This window comes from Bacillus rossius, chromosome 5, assembly GCF_032445375.1.
Source record: "Bacillus rossius redtenbacheri isolate Brsri chromosome 5, Brsri_v3, whole genome shotgun sequence".
Classification (NCBI taxonomy): Eukaryota; Metazoa; Arthropoda; class Insecta; order Phasmatodea; family Bacillidae; genus Bacillus; species Bacillus rossius.
The window spans coordinates 18,190,174-18,210,727 of NC_086333.1; the positions used below are offsets into that span (position 1 = coordinate 18,190,174).

General features: G+C 36.1%; 1 protein-coding gene and 1 long non-coding RNA gene across 2 annotated transcripts in view; one reads left to right on the forward strand and one right to left on the reverse strand.

Moving 5' to 3' along the window:
• Nucleotides 1–2,202: 2,202 nt before the first annotated feature.
• LOC134531620 (chitinase-like protein EN03) overlaps nucleotides 2,203–20,554 on the reverse strand; it is a 68,580-nt gene continuing 50,228 nt past the window's right edge. Inside the window, exons 4-6 of the mRNA XM_063367376.1 lie at nucleotides 18,594–18,766; nucleotides 7,994–8,189; nucleotides 2,203–2,954 (exon numbers count right to left, since the gene is read on the reverse strand). Coding sequence (XP_063223446.1) covers nucleotides 2,509–2,954; nucleotides 7,994–8,189; nucleotides 18,594–18,766 — 815 coding nt within the window. The 3' untranslated portion in view covers nucleotides 2,203–2,508. The remainder of the gene's footprint in view (nucleotides 2,955–7,993; nucleotides 8,190–18,593; nucleotides 18,767–20,554) is intronic.
• Nucleotides 10,213–16,085, forward strand: LOC134531624 (uncharacterized). The gene is made up of 2 exons (XR_010075045.1): nucleotides 10,213–12,075; nucleotides 14,312–16,085. It is a non-coding gene; the product is annotated as an uncharacterized LOC134531624 (long non-coding RNA).

The window sequence follows — 20,554 nt, forward strand, 5'->3', positions numbered from 1 at the left end:
GCTCTGCTGTGTGGTCGGAGGTCGCTCGGTCGCTCTGCTGTGTGGTCGGGGGTTGCTCGGTCGCTCTGCTGTGTGGTCGGAGGTCGCTCGGTCGCTCTGCTGTGTGGTCGGGGGTTGCTCGGTCGCTCTGCTGTGTGGTCGGAGGTCGCTCGGTCGCTCTGCTGTGTGGTCGGGGGTTGCTCGGTCGCTCTGCTGTGTGGTCGGAGGTCGCTCGGTCGCTCTGCTGTGTGGTCGGGGGTTGCTCGGTCGCTCTGCTGTGTGGTCGGAGGTCGCTCGGTCGCTCTGCTGTGTGGTCGGAGGTTGGTTGCCCGGCGCCAGCTCTGTCGGAGCGCAGGCTCACACTTGAGGCGGGAGTGGACCGTTCAACCAGAGGCACTCAGAGAACATCAGCAGAAGTCTTGCCAGGAATAATTAGGAGCACACGGGGAAAACAAATGCACGTTTTTTTTCCTAAATCAAGACCACAAAATAAAAAAAATAAAAAATTACAAAAAATATGACTTGTGCTAGAACTCTATCACTGAACATAGTAGAAGTTTATAAGCTGGCACAAGATGTATTGTTCAGTTCAAACCAATGCAAAACTTAATGTTCATAAGATTGCTTACTTTCGTAAATGTTCCTGTAGTAGAGAAGAATTTACGTGATAAATTTTGTGTTTGTAATTTCGTTGTGTTTCTTTCTGAGAACTCTAAATTTTATGGTTATTTTAATTAAATTCAGTTAATTAATTAAATTTATGTATTTTTGCATTAGTCAAGGTGCCAACCAAGTATAGGAGTCGATTGAATCAATTAATGTTTTAACGAGTGATTGCAATATTTTTTATTACATTTTTTTATTAAATTATATTTTAGTTTTATTTGAATTTATATTAATAATTTTATGGTTACTCTTGCCGGGAGTTTAAAACGAGGTCTGAAATGGATTAAGTAACAAAACATTTGAAGCAAACAATTTTTTTTTATAACTTTGGAAAAGTTTTTGTAACTTTTGGTTTAAAAAATTAAAGAATTTAAGGTTTATGGTCAAGGTCAAGGTTATGACCTAGGTGGCCTCAGATGGGTTGTTTTTAGAAGCATGAAGCCACTTTTAGGATTTTTTTTAAAGGCAAATGTAAGTAATTATGTTGAGGCATTTTGAATTTTGAATTGTTGAGGAATACACAATAAATTTTTCCTCAAAACGGGAACTTTCCCCTCGAAATAGGGAAGTTTTAGGGAGTTTTGAGGAATTTTGAGGAAATTTCACACCAAGATGGCCTCTGTGACGTCAGTGCGGTCGGTATCACAGGCACCTGACCCTGGACCCCGTATCCGGATGCCCTTTTATAAACAAATATTATGTAGTCTAATAGAGAAGGTCATAGCTTTCGGAGCACAGGATGAGCATCTGCGGTCATGGTTCGAGCCCGAGGCACCGCACACGGGGTTTTATAAAGGTATCTACAAGAAGCCACCCTAGCGACACATATTAACGAACTGCAGAACCTTTCATGATGTAATACTTTTTTATTTCATGAAAGATAGAAACACATGAGGAGCAGCGTAATTTTACACAAACAAAAATGGTGCTATCTTAAATACAATGCATACATATACGCATGAATTAGTAAAATTATTAATCCAAACGGTGTAAACATCGCATATTTGATTTTATGTGTTATATTACACCTACTTTGTTAGTTTTATTCTACAAAAAAACTGTGTGATTTTACATATTTCGGTAGGTTAAAATACAGTTACACATGTTGGGTAAAATAACACCTACATTATTGGAGATACAGTTGAGAAACGTCTGTAAAGTTTTTGAATTCTATAATTTTTTTTACGGAAAAGCTGAGACCATTGCATTTCACCTAAAGCAAAACACACGAACCCTTAATTTATTCTGCTCTTGCATAAAAAGCTATCTACGTGGATGTTATTAGCTAGAAACAGTGGGATTGTTAAATGTTTACTAGCTAACTAAGCGTGACATTCTACGCAATTTAGATAATAATATATTCAGATAATGTATGCTACTTACTAAAACAATAATAAAAGAACCAAAGTAGCAGGGATGTTGTCACTTATCTTTTTCATAGAATACTGTTAAGAATATTTCTGTACTCTAAAATTGTAATGGACTCGGTACACATTTATTCACAACATAAAAAAAAAAAAGGCATCTAGAGGGTTGCAAAAATATTAAAAACTACACTTTGTAAGAACTATATTTATTACGTCTAGAAAACTACAATTATTTTATATTAATAATCAAACAATAATGATTTGTCAATTCACTTTACAAGCACGAATAAGTATAATTCAGAAATCTTGTAGCACATTCCATTAGCAGTTGGCTGGGCTAGCAACTATAATTTAACAAACGGGTGAGTATGTTAAGTCCATTCATATAACAAATAATAAAAAGTACAAAAACTGCAATATTAATATTGAATTAATATATGTATAGATTTGTTGAAGACTTTTTTTTTTCTTATTTGAACGTCACGCCGCCACGCGACTATGCCAGCTTACTCTTGGCGGACTTGAGAATGGGGAACTTGTCGCCGCTGCACACGCCCCTGAAGTCGTCGAGGGTCAGGTCGAAGACGGCGATGCCGCCCAGGCCCTTCTGCTTGGCGTAGGTGGCCTTGAGGCCGGCTGTGTCGGGGTCCTCGTAGCCCACCCACAGGCCGCCCTCGTCGGAGCCTGCGTCCGGCAGGCGGAAGGCGTAGGTGCCGAGCCGGCGGGACGGGTCGGTGACCAGGCGCAGGTGGGTCTTGTCGCGCGGACTGCCCCCCACCAAGGGGCAGATCTCGGGGTACGCCAGCAGCCCCGCCATCTTGGTCTGCGGCCCCTCGGGTCCCGGCCCGTCGGCGGTGAGGGGCGGCACGCCGGAGATCTGGCTCTCGCTCGTCAGCTTCCACGTGCGGCCGTACGTCGGCATCCCCAAGATCAGCTTGCTACCTGCGGCAGTCACGAGGCACACTACAGTGACACTGTGCACTTGTGGCTCGGGACTTCCTTCGTGCGATCGTCTTCTCGGGAGTCTCCACTCCTGCTGATCCTCTCGTTTGACACACTTGTTGTGCTATACTGCTTATCATAGGAATCATGCGTGTGTTTTGGCATTAGCTACTCATATCGCAAAAATCGCTTTTTATTAGACTTATGAGGAATTTATATAAAATTGTTAATACATTAGATTATTTGTGAGATGAACATGAACGTATTCTAGCCCATTAACATCAGAAACTCAGGATGACGCATTCACTATAATAGCCACTAGGGTGTCGTTGATAAAAATTGCCTCTAAAATAGATATGCATAAAACATAAGATTTACTTGCAAATCGTAAACATTTGAAACTCTAAACAATATAAATTGTATCATCCAGCGTTAAACTATAATAGAGACTGCCTCTTTTAATTTAATGATTAATTGACATCTGTACAGGAACTTTTCAAGAGATATGGATTGGAGAAAAATAGTAAATTATGTATTAAATGTCCACTCCTTGCCACTTTAAGCAAGTGATTTGTGGGACAGAGGGAAGGTAATGGTTCGGAAGAGGAGTTTTAAGAGAGGGGGGAAAGACAACTGCGGGATTGCTGTGGGGTTTTCTTGATGTCGGCCAGTTCCAATGAATAAGCCCTAGTTTTTGGCAGGTAAAGCACCGTGATTGACCTCCTGACCTTCATAACTGGGGGACCTTGAGTACCATTTAGCAACTTCAGAACCCTGAATAACACATTTGTTGGTGATGGAAAACTATTTTTTTTGTGGTATGGTTAAAATCTTGCCATGCTTGTTTTAATATCGGTGTTACTAGATGAATTGTGCGCCAATTCTATATCTAAGGAATGAGTCAGGAAATAACAACTCTTCTTCTAGTGGGCCAAACGAAGGGTTTTCTGTACCTCTGCATCTCTGAGTTCTATACTATAAATTCACTAGTAGCTAGCTCCTGTCGAAACTCTGTAGGAGCCTTCGGATAAGCAAGGTGCACAAGACTTTATATGTCAGCTTCGGATTCCTGAAGTGTTTCTGAGGATTGATGTTAGTGTGTCTTAAAATCAGTCCTGCACACTTTATCTAAAGGTCGTTCACCGTACCTCAGTTCTAGGGCTTTCGTCAACACTGAATAGTCCCTCTGATGCAGAACTGTTATGATAGGCAACAGCTTGAAGGGAGGTTTTCGCAGGTCAAAAACCAATGCAGTAGTATTCTCTTCCTCTCACCAAACATTCTCTTTTGCAGCTGCCTTGAACGGTCGCCTGTTTGCCATCCACGAAGATTGACCTTCAAAGGTGGGTGGTTTGAATTTTGAGTTGCTGCTGGAATTTCCCTTAACCTTAACATCCCCGGAGACACTCTTACTGTTTGCAACAGCTGTAGCTTCTTTATACATCCGATGGCACTCCTCGGTTACAGCTTCCACGTATCATTTGGTTGCCTGTTCCAGCCGAAAGAGCTGTTACTCATGTCGGGCAAATTCCTGTTTTGTTTTGTGCGAGATGCTGCTTCAAGCACAGTACTTTACCTTCAAACTGAATGATGGTTTCGTCAATATATTCCTTAAATTTTTTGGGCTGTAACTAGTTTACTCCACACGTCTTCTTGCATATGTTTCATTTCGTCAATTTCATTCTTGATGATATTCTTATATTCTTCTTGGCTGTTCCTTATTTCACTTTCCATTTCATTCATATCCTATCGGCATTTTTTACTCTTCATTTCATTCTCCGTCTTATCTTGGATGTTCCTTATTTAATTCTTCATGTTATCGTGGCCATTCTAAATTTAATTCTTTTTGTTCTCCAGGCTTCTCTTAATTTTTTCCTGGGTACTAATTTCCTCCAAAAAACTCCAGTTTCTTCTGGTTACTCTTTAATTCAGCCTAGACAGCCATAATGTTCCCAAGTTAGCGGGCCGCCATAATTCTCGTCAACATGCACTGTCAAAGTAACTGCTAATAATGTTATATTAACTAAACTCAGATTCACCTATGACTAGCCTAAACTTATACACAAACTAACACAACCTTTATTACACTCAAAACTAACTACATTTCTTAAAACTAACATTATTCTCGACTATCTAAAATATAATTTTTCATAATATTTTTAATTTATTTATTTAAAAATCCTGGATCCTAAATTCATGGGAGTGATGAGTGGAAACATGTTCCAGAATAAAGCTTAAAGAATTCCAGATTTATTTATCAACCAACAGATACACTATTTCTTAAATCACAACAATCTAAATATCTGTCCACAAATTATCACATGTTCGTTAATACCACTTTTTACTCTTCCCACCGGAGCTCAGCTCGAGAGTGTCTCTCTCTTCTGTTTATCTCTTACCGCACACTTCGGTCTCAACACTGCTTCGCACTACTCACTCGCCCGCCGCACTACTCACTCGCCCGCCGCACAAACATGTCCCGGATTCTTCAGTCCCCGATGCTCCGATCTTTGCACACGAAGCCCGTCGCTGTAACACACTATCGCTCGCCAAGAGGTCAATCACCCTTCTCACTTCACTGGCCTCGCAGGTTTATATGCCTTTCATCCCCAACCTAGATAGTTCTTGTAGCCCTTCGAAGTGTCGCATCTTCAGTATCCCTGACTTGCCACTCGCTGTTGCGAAAACAATGGTACCTAGTTATGCACTTCGCGCAGACGGGGCTCTGGGAACGGGCCGAACCCTCGAGAGGGTTAGAGAGAGGGGCCGCTGCTAATCGGACTACCGTGTTGCGGTAACAGAGGGGCGGGCGCTACCTGGATCGCTCCCCTCTCGCAGGCTGGTGCGTCTCGTCGTTAACATCCTCGTAACAGTATTTATTTCTTGACATACTAGGTGTAAGCACTGAAATAAATCTGATATCTTTTCATGGAAATTTTCTCACTTAATGCAACCTTGAAACTAAAAGATACTTCTGGTTAAGCTGCATCGCTTAAGGATACATCCCTAGTATTCGAAAACAGCAAGTGTTTCTGGGAAAATAAACTTTCTGGAGTTATGTATTGATATGTATTTAGGCTACACTATTACTGAAGAATAAATTTAAAAATCATTTTAGGAAATTTTTAAACAGGAAGTTATCATATATTTTAATGTAAAAACTACAACCTAAAAACCTTAGTTTTTTGTCCCCTGTGTAAAACACTATTCTTTAATAAGTGATTATACGAACTTAACTGTTCAATTGCTTCTTGCTACATACCTGATATGTAAAAGGACTTTAATAGTCAGGTCAGAGCATAAATAAGAGATATTGAAAACAGAATTTTTGTTTCGAGACATAGTTGGAGTAAGTGTTCCTACTAGGTTCATTTGAAAAAGACAACTTGAAAGAATTCACTTAAACGAAAAGTATGGCAATGTTGCCCGGAAATCAGGGATGATTAAATAAAAACTTGTAGCAATTTCAAAATTATTTTTAACATAAAAATATTCTAGAATATTTTTTTTGAAAGTAGATAGGCCTATCGATCCATTTTTGAAAGAATGGCGTGGGCCTTTCCTCACGTATAAATTTTAGTATGTAACCCTACATGTACAATGTTCGATGTAATTCCCTTTGGGAATTTTTCAGTGCTCATTAAAATTTATTATTTTGTGGTTGTTAAACTCGATGAAAATATTCCTACCTCAGACGTTATAAATAAAAAATAAATAAATGTTAGATATATAAATATTAAACATGTTGGACTCTTCAGGAAAATAATTACTTATCACTTACTGTCTTAAAACTGTATTTTGTTTAAGGGGGCATTTTTGATAGTCATACTTTTGTAAATGCAATCATCATATGCAAACAATTCTATCGTAACGTGAGACAGCAAACTGTCAGCAAATGTTATGTACGAAATTGTGTCAAATGTCAATAGAGGATGTTTGAAAAAAGTATATTGAGGTCACTTAAAGCTATTTTTTGTTATTAGCATGAAAAAAATTGTCATCTGTAAACAATTTTTATTAGGGTAAAAAGCATTTAATTTTTTTGTTATTAATGCATATTTTGCGTCTAATATTGAAGAGAATTGCTTTTAAGATAACCTGAATTACTTTGAAGTTTTTTGCTTAAATAAATGTTTAGAAGTAAAAATGATATACATTTTAAAGAGATATAAATTTTTACATGTTAGTAATTTTATACTAAAACAAGACCTGAATTGAAACTAAACTTATTTATTATATTCAACACATGTTCGATGAAAATTGCATCTAAGCAAAATTATACTTAAGATTTTACTAACCGTGATTTTAGTCCAAAACTTTATTTATATAGATATATTTCCATTTACTAAAAAAATCAATACCTACGTTGATAAAGATGAAAACACTAACGCACAGTAAAATATTAACAAAATTATTTTCTCAAATATTTAACCTTAATTATGAGATTATATTGAAGCTTTAAGGTTAACGCTGATACATTAATATCACTGCCAACTAAAAAAACAGTTAAATAAATATTTACGAAACATTGGTAAAAACTCAAAAAAATTCTGGAGAAATGTTTAAGTGGTGGATTTAGAAGTTCTGTGTATCGTATATCTTATGTAATTCTGTCATATAAAGTTCATTTTTTTTCAACGTTTTATCGATAAATTTAATTTCCATAAATGTTGATTTCATTTCTGAAACTATAAAACCAATTGTAGTTTGTTAGTATTATTTATTTTATTCGAATTATTTTCTTTAACTATATGCACTTTGTATATGTAACCATTTTTCGATAGTGTAGTCGACGAGGTGCCTAGGCTCTATTCTGTAACACTAGTAGCCTCTGCTGCCAGTACCTACAGTAACAGCGCGAGAGCAGCACGCCGCGAGCAGGCGGGCCTCTGAAGGCAGATTGTTCCGTCCTACGCCCGGCATTCTCACGTTCCGCTCCCACATGTGCGCCCTGCAGGGTCGGGCGGGAGAAGCTTTCAGTTCCAGAGCTCATTTAAAAGAGAACTGTTGTGTGATCGGGAGGGTGTTGGAGCGCTCACTTGGCACGCCCTTCTCGAGCCACGCCCGCACGCTGCCGTCCACGGTGTCGTTGAGCGGCCGCCCGCCCGCCGGGTACAGCGGCGCCGGGTAGTCGGCCTCCTTCTCGCTGCGCCCCGCCTCCGGGCTCTTGTAGTCGAACGCCATCACGACTATGGCGTCCAGGTGCTGGCTGATCTTGGCCGTGTCCAAGTAGGCCTGCAAGCGAGATCTCCTCTGTGCCTCCTTCTCATTACGTGCTTTACACTTTTAACAATAGGGGCGCAGACCTGATGACTAAAACTGATCCACAGTGACACAGGCAATAATTTAACACTTTGACTCCATATTATATTTATCCACTAAACCTAAAGTAGCTTTATCGGCAAACACAAACAAAAAAGACATTCTCAGTGCCATCGTGGGAATGAAGACTGCGCCCATCGAAATTTCTGGTTACGGCTAAGTTCGTTTTGTTAATCTCATGCATTATAAAAAGGTGAATAATTTATAAAGTTTTCTGAGTGTTTGGCATAGGGAATTTGTTCGGGTATTTATTTAAATATTTCTTTTTGTTAGATTCCCTAACATCTTCAATTTTATTCAGTAATTTTCTTTCAAAATTTGGAATGTTACTAAAAATATTACAAGTTATTGCTCAACGAGCCCACAAATAGTAAGAGAATTTAGCACCAGTTCTTTGTGTTTATTGTGGAATTTTAATAAATAAAATCTGGATAAAAAAAGTCTCAAAGAAACTTCTTGAACAAGATAAGAATTATATTTTTCGTTATAAGCTGACTGTTTTACATCTGCCATTTTTATCAAGATATTGCCATGATAAACCATGGTATTAAAAATGCTATCTTCATCATGTAATATTGATAAAATCTTACTAAAAAAAATGGTTGTCTGTAAAGTCGGTTTACGGACGATAGTTTTACGTGACAACGTCATAACAAAACATTGATGAAATGATTGATCCAGAAGAAAAGGAAATATCATATTCGGCCTGAGACTGAGCCGTAATTGGTTTTTGCAACCAAACCATTTAGGCATTAAAAATGTTATATTGTTTGAGGAAGAATTTTTTTTTCTATCTTTTGTATGATAAAATCTACCTCTGCATATATTTATGAATAAAATAGAATCATTTTTATTGAATTATCACTATTTTGTATGGATACAAAGAAGTGAAATGAAATGTAAAATTTAATTAATAAATTTACTTTTATTTGCATTCATTAATTCAAATATATTTATTACTTTTGAAATGTTGCGTAAGTCGTATTTATTTATACAAGAACAAAAAAAAAATTTACAGCTGCCGGCATTTGAACCAATAACCCTCGGAGCAGAAATTAGCCACGCTAACCACAAGACCACGAGGCCAATCTTAAATATAAAGAGATTCAAATGCTATATACTGGTAATAAAAAAATTTGTTTACGGTAGGGGAATAATATAATTTCGTTTTTATAACACGATTTCATAACAAATACGCATCCCAAATACACCAAACTTATTTATAATGTGTTACAATATTTTTTAAAACATTGTGCAAAAGATCCCAGGTGTAATTTGAATTATTATGTGTATCTGTAAAACACCATTGTTGGTTCAAAACGTATTTGAATATTCAACATTACTTTTAAATAACCGTACCAATTGTGCTGAAAATCGGTGGACGATCGTTAAATTACGTAATATTAATAATTCAAATGACGACAATATGATTGAAAAGTCAAATCGATGGTTGTTCCAATCGAGTGGAAGAGAGATGCAACGCATGCGTACAATGAGCATGAAGAGAGATGCCACGCATGCGTACAATGAGCAAACAGGGCACATCCGTAGTGAGACATCCGTAGTGGGACACTTTTAAGTGCGTGCAGCTGGCGTTCATCGATTTATTAGACGTTGTCACGTCAAAAAATTATGAAGTTAAAATTGGGATAATTTTTATTATTTACGATATTAAACGTGATAAAACGAAGTATAAAATGAATATACAAGAGGCACCAATTATTATTTTATTATTTGAAATATTTTATTAGAAATAATTGGAACCATTTAATTCTAAAACGCGCAAAATACAAAATTTTTGGTCTGTAAGTTACAATATTCTTAGGTTTATTTAATGAACTAAAACAGCGAAGTAAACGTTAGATTACTTGATAAACTTTTAGTAAAAACAAAATTTAATAATGTTTTGATTTTAGGTTAGATGTATATTGTCGCGGGTTGAAATTTTGCAGGGTTGTTGAAATCAAATTTAGGGACTTTACTGACGGGACTCTGGGCTGGCTGCTCTGTTCACTCGTCAGCGCAAGTGGCGTGACCATGTAATTGGGGCACGGGGCCGGCGCGGCGCGCTGCGGGCTTGCAGAATTTTGTTTGTTTGTTTGGCCGCGCGCTGGCGCAGCCACGGGCCGCAGTTACTGGGGCGCGCTGTCGTAACAAGCCGCGCGGTGTGGCCTGCACATTGGGGTAGAGGGGGGGTAGTCTTCCCAGATGTTCTAGTTAGTTGTTTAGTAAATTTGACTTCAATAACGAGCTTTTGTTATGGTAGGCGCGGCAGGGCGCGCGAATTTAAGCGCAAGTGAGTGGTGACTCGGGGCTCACTCAGGCGGAGGCTATGCGTCTCACCTGTGGTCACGAGTTGTTAGTTCGTTCGTGATGTAGTCATCTTCAAGCTTTCGGGCGGAGGCAATGGCCTTCGTCACTAGTCGTTTAGTTATAATTTTTAAAATGTAATGTTCGTTCGGATTTTAAGGGCAGGAGAGGCCCCTACGTTAGTTTTAAGTAATCGATCAAGAAAGGCTTTTCGGAAAATGTGAGTATGGACTTATCTTTGTTTTAATTTTAAGTATTAATTATGATTTGAGGTATTCGGAAGGACTAGGGAAGTGTTTAGTGAAGTTCTCTCATTCTCTCTCTTGTAAGGTCGTTCAATCGTTAAGGAAGTAAAGAGATTATTGTTTTAAATTGTAATCCCGCTATTTAAATGTTCTTTAAAATGATGTTGAGTATTTGACTTTAAGAATAAAATAATTTTAATTAAGTATTATGTTATTTTGCAAAATCTCCTTAGTTCAGCTCTCACCAGACATCCTGTACGGGATGACGAACCTATGATCCTAGGTACAGTAAAGTATTTTATGAAGTTAAGACTAGTTGATGCCAAGCGAGTTGTTTCTATGTAAAGAGCTACGATTCTCGCCCCCCCCCTCTGAAGGTGGATCGTGACAGAAATGGTAGAGTTCGCCGGATAGGTTCTATTTCTGGAGAGAGAGAGAGGTAGATTTTTATGTTTATTATTAAGTTAGTTTCAGCTTCTGATAGCAGGTTATTAAGAGTTTACTTGAGGAGAGGATTACGGAATTTTAGTCTATAGTGGAGGAAGTCTTTGAGATTTTTTTTTTGACGTAACAGATGTTTATTTGAGGATACTTGTAAGGATAAAGTTTATAGTGATAAGTTGTTTTAAGTCGTTGAATTTATTGTAGATTTATATCGGGGATTATTACGTGAGGAGAATACGTTATAAGTTAAATGCTTATTAGAGATAATGCAAGTGGTTTAATTTAATTGAAGTTCATTTTAAGATTGTAGGTTAAGAGAATTATAATTTAAAATAAAGTTTTTTGTCGTAAATAGGAATTATTTTCAAGAGAAGTTTGTTTTGTTTTCGTGCGCGTAGGAGACGAGACGTACGAATTAAATCAGTCGAGGGAAGGATAAACGTTAGAAAGGAATTAAAGAGAAAACGAGAGTTTATGTAAAAGAGAGTTATAGAATTTATAGTGATGTTTTGTTTTAATTAGAAAAATGTTGAGAGTTGTTTCAGAACGACACGTCAGTGGACGTGGCAGAATGAACACGTGACGGGGAGGTGCTGAGACCTAGCGGAGAACGGAGGAACCGCAAGCGAGGGTTGGCGCACCTGATGGAATTCGGTGACGTCACGGGCTCATACGGAGACGTGGACAGGCCGTGACCTTGTTTTGATCAGCTGTACGGTAACTTAGCGATAAGAAAATAGACTATTGGTTAAATAAATTTAAATTTAAGTGTGTTTTAGGAGAAGAGGAACTTTCAGTATGTAAGTAATTTAATTTAAGAAGTGTATGATGTATAGGCTAGAAGTGTTTCGTTGTAAGTTGTTTATGTTTTTGTTAGTTAAATTCTACCTCGGTTTTAAAAATATTTTTTTGGGATTTGTAAACATTATTAAGGAGGTACACTATAAAATCGATAAGCATTGAGAAAACTGGGAAGGCTAGATTTTGTGTGTAGAGGGAATTTACTCCAAAAGAACAGAGAGACAAAATTAATGTTTTCATTAGGGCGAGGGACCCTAAGGTGAGGCGTTGTGTCCCTGGGAAGAAAGGGAATTGTAGCGCAGACCATAGGAGATGGGCTGACTACGGAATTAAGGGTCAGGAGAATCCTGAGAGTTGTGAGTAGTTTGGGGCAGGAGTTCCCCATGGTAGTACCGAAGTGGCTATCCTGTATGGGATAGGGTACCATTTCAATGAAGTTTGTTGGTGGGGTTAGAGCCCCCTGTGTAGTGGGCCTATAGCAGATAGGCACTACAGTGAAATTTTTGGTTATTTTGTGAGGTAAATTCCCTGGAGGTTAAGTAAGATTGGATTCAGTTAGGAAGGAGGGAAATGAGAAACATTGCTGTAGAGAGTTAGTGTACTTGCCTAATGTGAAATTGAATTTTACTAAATTAATTTAGGAGAAAGTTTTGTTCGGTAAATAAATAATAATGGAAGATAGCTAGATAATTAATTAATTTTTTTTGAGTAAGGTGTTTTAAGTAATGAAATAAAATAAGGTGAAGTAATTTGAATAATTGGGGAGGAGTTTCTTTAAGAGTTTAGATAATTGTTTTTGAATTTATTGAGATATTCAGCCAGTGAAGTTTGAGTGTGAGAGATACAGTGAGATTTTAAGGAAATCGGTTGTTTATTAATTAGGACAAATGAGATTTTATGATTAAGAGTCAGTAAGCATAGTTAAAATTTACGACATGATATTTGTTGACAGTTTACAGTTATTAAGGAGAAAACAGAGTAATCTATTTATTTTTATTTTAATGGTTTGAAGATAAGATTATGAATTTTTTTTGGAAGTTTCTTTGGCATGTTGGAATAATTTTTTTTGATTTTTAGAATTTACAGAGAAAATTTAATTGATTTACATTAGTTTGGAAGTATGGAGGTTTAGTGTTCGATTAGCCCTAACTTGATGGTCGGATCCCAAAAGAATGCCGTAAAACCGATAGCCAATTGAGAGGAATGCGGTAGGCGCTTGTGTAGAGAGGGGTTGTGGGAAAACTCCTTGGGACTGATGGCAGATCAGGGGCCCTAAATAGTGTGTGATGCTGTAAAACCAGTGCAGAGAAAGCCTGGTATGCTTAAATTTTTGGGCACAGGTTATGTAAACCTGGGGTTCCATGGGATTTAGTCATGTTAGCTGCTGTGAGACATTAAGATTTCCAGGCTCCATAGTAAATTCAATGTAAATTTTTGTTTTCTTAAAATAATAAATTTGTTTTTAATTTTTTTGAGATATTTGATTTGTAACAGTGAATACAGACCCCGAGGAATAAGAGTTATGCTGTGAGAGGAGAAGGTGGTAGGCCTAAAAGGGTACAGGCACCACAGAGGTTATTTGTATTGCATAATTTAAATATAAGGAAACTTGAGAATTTGAAATTTTGTTGTTGGGTTGGACACCCATAAGAAGAGTATAGGCAGAATTTTTATTGTTATGAGATGTCTAATTTAATTGAAAAGAAGAAAGTTTAAAGATGCAAGGTAACATTATTATTGTAATAATTGAAAGAGATTAAGAGGTAGAGAGAAATAGGCAGTTTTTGTTTGTAAGTACTAAAGTTTACATATAGAAATTTAGTAACTAAGAATGAATAATAAGTTAAGTCTAGTGTAAAAGTTTTTTTTAAGTTTGTTAAGTTAAGAGTCACAAGTAAATTTTTTTTAGAGAGAATGTCTTTGATAGGAAGTATTAGAAACTTATGGGAATTTTAGGGTAACATAAATAATGTAGGTAATGAATAATAAATAGATGGTAGGTCTTAAGTTAGGATTAACATTTGAAGCAGAATTTAATTAAGAAGAAGGAAAATAAATAGGCCTAATGAAAAGAACAAAAAAGGATTTTATGGTAAAGCATTTTTTTTAAGTAATAAACAATGAATAATAATGTTGTTTCAGGGTAATGTGTACTAATAATACAATTTTTTTTTTAGGACCAAAGAACAGGAATTATGTAATTTAAATTAACATGTATTTTTGAAACTGTTACAGATTCCTTAAGATGAGCTGAGCAGCAGTCCAGTTTACAAGATGACAAGAGTTCGAGAGACAAGATACAAGATCACTGAAACAAGAGCCAAGACTGAAGATTCAAGAGAAGAGAAAGCTGGCAGCCATGGACTTACAAGTGGAGATTAATAAGGTCATGTAAAGTTTTATTTTTTTTTATGGAAGACAGTAACTGGAGTTTTTTTTTTGTTATAAACATTATTTACAGAACTTTTTAGGTTATAGTAATGTAATGGAACTAGTGAGTTGTGGTAGCTGTCAAAAAGAACTAATACCTTAAGTTTAATTTTTAAAGTTAATTTTCTTAATTTACAGAGGGATTAGTAGTTTTTTTTTAAAACCTTATTTAGGTTGGAATTTAAATACAATAGCTTATTATAAATGTGTACGAACAGTTCAAGTTCACAGTACTGATAGGTAGGTCAGATGATCTTATTGATTTTGATGATTTGTTGTTTTGAGTTGATTTTTAAGTGTTGTGAATTAGACAATGAAATAGTTCTGAAAACTTAAATTATTTCAAGCTAAGAAATAGTAAAGTTAATTGTAACTCAAAGGACACCAGAATTTAATTTTTTTTTGAATTAGTAATGTTTGAAAATTTTATACTTTACAAGAAAGGTTATAAACAAACAGATCGGATGGAACAAGGATGCAGTAAATCACAATTTCATTTAGAATTATTGATTAGCTTTTGAGGTTATGAAGTAAAAGTAATTATAGTTTAAAAGTTTGAATAAAAAAAAATGTTTTTTTTTTAATTTGTTTGAAATAGAAAGTTTAAAAGTTAATTAGTCATGATCTAGGTGGGTGATGGGGTGGGAATTGGCCACTCTTTTTCCCTATAACCTCCCTAACATGGCCTTCTATTACAACTAACAGAAATAAAGAAGAAGAAAAATGAAGAATTATTAGTTAGAATGTTTCTTTCATGAAGATACCTGATGAACTTTTACTGTTTGGAAGAATAGAAGCAAGGTTAGTCAGATATTTTTACTCAGAAGAAGAAGAAGATAAAGCAGTTTTATGACTCGACAAGCCAGAGATTGGTGTTTCCCCTCTGCGCTTCTATTGACTACGTTGTTTACTCTCATGGGATAGCTGGTTCGGCACCATGGAGAGAGATTGGTGGGCATTGTGGTTGCCCCCAGAAGAAAAGAAGAGTAGAAGAGGTTATGGGTGGGTCATGTGAACTGACCTTCAACCCAGTTACTTCGTGGGGACTATTTGCTGTATAGAGAAGATCAAGACTCAAGAGTTAGGGAAAATCATTGGAGGTCATGTTTCCCTTCCTTAAGTTTTTCCTATCAAATTATTTGCCTGATTAGATTATGCTAAGGGTGGGATACTTTATGTTAGCAGTTGAATTAATTAATTTTATTTTTTTGTGTGTTTGCATCCTTGCCCATCGATTGCAGTTTAGTAGTTAGTTTTGTATTTGTCAGGCGTGATGGTAATGCCTGTTGATGATGTTTCAGAATTGTAATCTGTTCGTGATGAGGATGGCACAACTCCGAAGCAGATGTGGGGAGAAGTTGTGAGCTGCCCTGGAAGCCAGTCCAGTAGCTGTTGGAGTTGAGTGGTGTTTGCTGATGGCCAGCCCAGGGAGCTACTCTTCTCGACAACACTGACTTCGAGGAGTTGCACCAACCTTCACGAGATAAGAGTTTAATTAATTGAAACACTGTAAGGACACTTAATTTTTTTTGAAGAACGAAAGAAGTATGGTAATAAACGGAAACTGAAAAAAAAAAAATAATAATAATTATCAAGAATTTGCACATTGTTTAACGAATACTGAGAAACTAAGAACAGTAATTTAATTTGTAAAGAGAGCTTCACTAACAGAACAATTTTTTTAGAATTGAGAACTCGAGCCTCTGAAGGTTCCTGTGAGAACAAACCAGATAAAAGTTTTACATTTAATTTTATGAATACTTGTTGTTTTAAAATAAATCTTATGCAGAATTTAGATGTATGTTCAGACAGCAAGGAACTAAGAAAATTATTATTTTTGTGAAATGAGGAATTTATAGTTATGGTTTAATGGAAAAAGACAATTTGTAATTTTGAGGTAGCTCGATGGGGCTCGAGCTCTGTGAGGGGAGGGTTATGTCGCGGGTTGAAATTTTGCAGGGTTGTTGAAATCAAATTTAGGGACTTTACTGACGGGACTCTGGGCTGGCTGCTCTGTTCACTCGTCAGCGCAAGTGGCGTGACCATGTAATTGGGGCACGGGGCCGGCGCGGCGCGCTGCGGGCTTGCAGAATTTTGTTTGTTTGTTTGGCCGCGCGCTGGCGCAGCCACGGGCCGCAGTTACTGGGGCGCGCTGTCGTAACAAGCCGCGCGGTGTGGCCTGCACATTGGGGTAGAGGGGGGGTAGTCTTCCCAGATGTTCTAGTTAGTTGTTTAGTAAATTTGACTTCAATAACGAGCTTTTGTTATGGTAGGCGCGGCAGGGCGCGCGAATTTAAGCGCAAGTGAGTGGTGACTCGGGGCTCACTCAGGCGGAGGCTATGCGTCTCACCTGTGGTCACGAGTTGTTAGTTCGTTCGTGATGTAGTCATCTTCAAGCTTTCGGGCGGAGGCAATGGCCTTCGTCACTAGTCGTTTAGTTATAATTTTTAAAATGTAATGTTCGTTCGGATTTTAAGGGCAGGAGAGGCCCCTACGTTAGTTTTAAGTAATCGATCAAGAAAGGCTTTTCGGAAAATGTGAGTATGGACTTATCTTTGTTTTAATTTTAAGTATTAATTATGATTTGAGGTATTCGGAAGGACTAGGGAAGTGTTTAGTGAAGTTCTCTCATTCTCTCTCTTGTAAGGTCGTTCAATCGTTAAGGAAGTAAAGAGATTATTGTTTTAAATTGTAATCCCGCTATTTAAATGTTCTTTAAAATGATGTTGAGTATTTGACTTTAAGAATAAAATAATTTTAATTAAGTATTATGTTATTTTGCAAAATCTCCTTAGTTCAGCTCTCACCAGACATCCTGTACGGGATGACGAACCTATGATCCTAGGTACAGTAAAGTATTTTATGAAGTTAAGACTAGTTGATGCCAAGCGAGTTGTTTCTATGTAAAGAGCTACGATTCTCGCCCCCCCCCTCTGAAGGTGGATCGTGACAATATTATACTAAATAGGGTTAACCTATGTTTTTTACGGCACTAGAAGCTTAAGATACTACGATAAAATGTATGCATTTTATAGGATATTAATGAATGGATTTGCTTACATAAAAGGTGAATTTTATAGACTTAAAGTTAGTACTGCAGCAATTACTGTAAATCTGTTGTCTCATTTTGTCACGATTAAATGAAATGTTAAGTAAAAAAATTAATGTTTAGTAAAATATATTCATTTCCAGCACACTAATAGCAACAATGCCTGAAACATAATGTGTGTTGGACGAAGAAGTAGCGTTTTAATGTCAGAGTAAGCTATTGAAAAGGATAAGAGACGACTCCAGTGGTGTGCATTGGACGTTTTATTACAACGCTTTCATATATTCATGATAAACTACACCAACACGTTTTTTTCTTAAAAATGTGAATTTAAATATCTAAAACGATATATTTTTTTATTATTCATGAGCAGCATTACACATTAAAAATGTTATTTTTATACCTCAATAATATTTTAATTATAAAACCAATTGTAAAATCTATTTAATATTACAATAAAAGAAAATTTATTTGCATGTTATATTTTTAACACTGCACTAGATTGATTTCTTGAAATCAAATAACTTTCCAATAACTAGGAAGGTTTTTTTTTTTTAAGTGGGACACTAATATTAGGGAGAGTGTAGTTTCAGAGAGTATTTTCAGCATTGGTAGCGAAATCTTCACATGTAAAAGAAGATACATGTCAGATGAATATTTTGAATACCCTAGGTTATTTGAAGTGAAAAATAAATGACTTCAAAAACCTGTTACTCAACTTTTAATGTTTATAAACTAAGGATATATTTTTCACAAACTATTGTAATATGAAATAAAATGTGATATGCAATGTTGTGCAGTTTGCTTCAAAAGTTTTACTAACCGCACACATGGGTTTAAGCCTATACTTTTTCTTAGAGGATACACATTAATTTAACTTAGTGAATTTTGTTCCAAAACGTGAACTTACTGTGTGCCTGTGTTTAAAAATGGGAGATTAAACATAAATGAGTTCCTTTTTAATATCAATAACTGACCATTTTTAAAACAGAACCTTTAACAAGACTACATTGTGTTGTATTAAATGACTGGAAATACCTGCGCGTTGGTGTTTGTCAATGCAGTGGCGGTGAGCAGTAAGCCATCAGGCTTCAGCACCTTCTTCAGTTCTTCCACCAGCGAAGAAAACCCGTCTCGATGTTCTTCTTCTTTCTCATCCTTATGGCTGTGTGCGTAGCCAAGTGTCTTCTTAAGTCCGTGCCAAATAGATCCTAAAATTATACATTAACGATGGCCAATATGTAGACATGCTATATATGATATGAAAATTATTAATTATTGCCCCTCTTTAAACTTATAACCCTAAACGATTTTCAGTTTAAGTTCCAGGGAAAAAAAATTCTGTCAAGTAACTGGAAGATGAGGCCAATTCTTGCTTTAACTAAATTATGAGTTTTGGGTCTGAATTCTCACTCAGTGCCTGAGAGAACAATAAATAAGATGAAGTTGAATCTAATGCTCATTTATTTATACAGACGCAAGTTTTTGACTGGCCAGAATATGTAAACCACAAATAAAGAAAAAAATAATAATTAATACGATTTTGCAACGTTTGCTATAGTAAAACCCATTTAAAATATTTATGTTGTATGAATGAAGTGTTCTCCACACTTACACTTATTATGTTTGTGTACATGTGTCAAAATATGTAGTAGTGCTGCGAAAATATTTTTCATCAAAGTTATTTACAAAAAAATATATATATTTATATATAATTACTAAAATGTGATTAGTGGGCTCCACTTAGTTAATTTAAACATCTTTATTGTGTAAATGTGAGGTTGCTTTATACATAATTGAAACAGTGCATTTACGTATCAACAAATGAATTTCACTTGGGTTACCCTGTTATAAAATCCATATACTATTTACCCTTTCCTGTATTAGTATGTATCTGAATAAATATACGGGAGTTAAGGCGGGCACAGAATACATGCAAATGTCTTTAGAAATGAATTAAATACAAATTCACCAATTCCACTATGTTTGTAACATATTCTGTATTGACAATGAAACCTTAAAAATATCATAAAATTTATTTTTGAGTTTGTTAGGGTTCTATATAACTCACTAGCTAGTTCAGCAAGAGAAAATATCTCTGTTACTTAGGACCACTGAGGTCACGAGTGTTCTGACTTCTGTATGTTATATCTTTTAACGAAATATTTTAATTTTGAAATAATATTGCTGCACGATACATTCTTAAGCAGTCTTGATTCACAACAATGCTTAAAAGCCAATTCAATTACTTTTATCCATTTTTATAAAGCGTTGTCGTCAGTTTGTTAAAAAATATAAGCATATAAAAAGGTCGCAGATAAAGACTTACTGTATAATCTTTTTTTTTTTTCACAGGCAGTTCCTACTTACAATTACGTAAGAAATTGCCTTAATCAATTTACTTAGCCGTAGTAAGTAAATTTTTTATCCACCCTTGTGCGACGGATGCTACAAAATTGTTAAACGAAAACACTGATTAATTTCTGGCACAAAACGTTTGCATGTTCTTTTAATATGGCGTAACTTACTTCTCAGAGTTACTCAATTTAAGCTAATCTAAATTAACAATGTTTCAAAATGCTGTCTTCCCATTGGCTGGCTGATACGCTGATAAACATTACCAGTCGTAGCAGAACAGAACTTAATCATGAATATTAAACTTTTAATACCCCAAAAATTATCAAATTTAAAATACAATCTTTTGAAATTGCAATACTCTGTATGAAAGAGTGCATTGTTGGGAAAACCAAATATTTCACCCCCTCCCAGAGGGGTCAAGACAATTGAACTGTTGCAGAACTATGTGTAGGCATAGAGATTGTAGTGCCATATACACGTATAGAATATAGAACATAATTATATCAAAGAAATTATATAAATAATAATAAATTAGCTGTCAATAGATATATAAATAAAAACAGTTTGTACGAGACAACTGTGTAGTTTCAGCACAATGTACATTGCGTTATTTTGAGCAGATCCTCCTAAATTATCTTTCA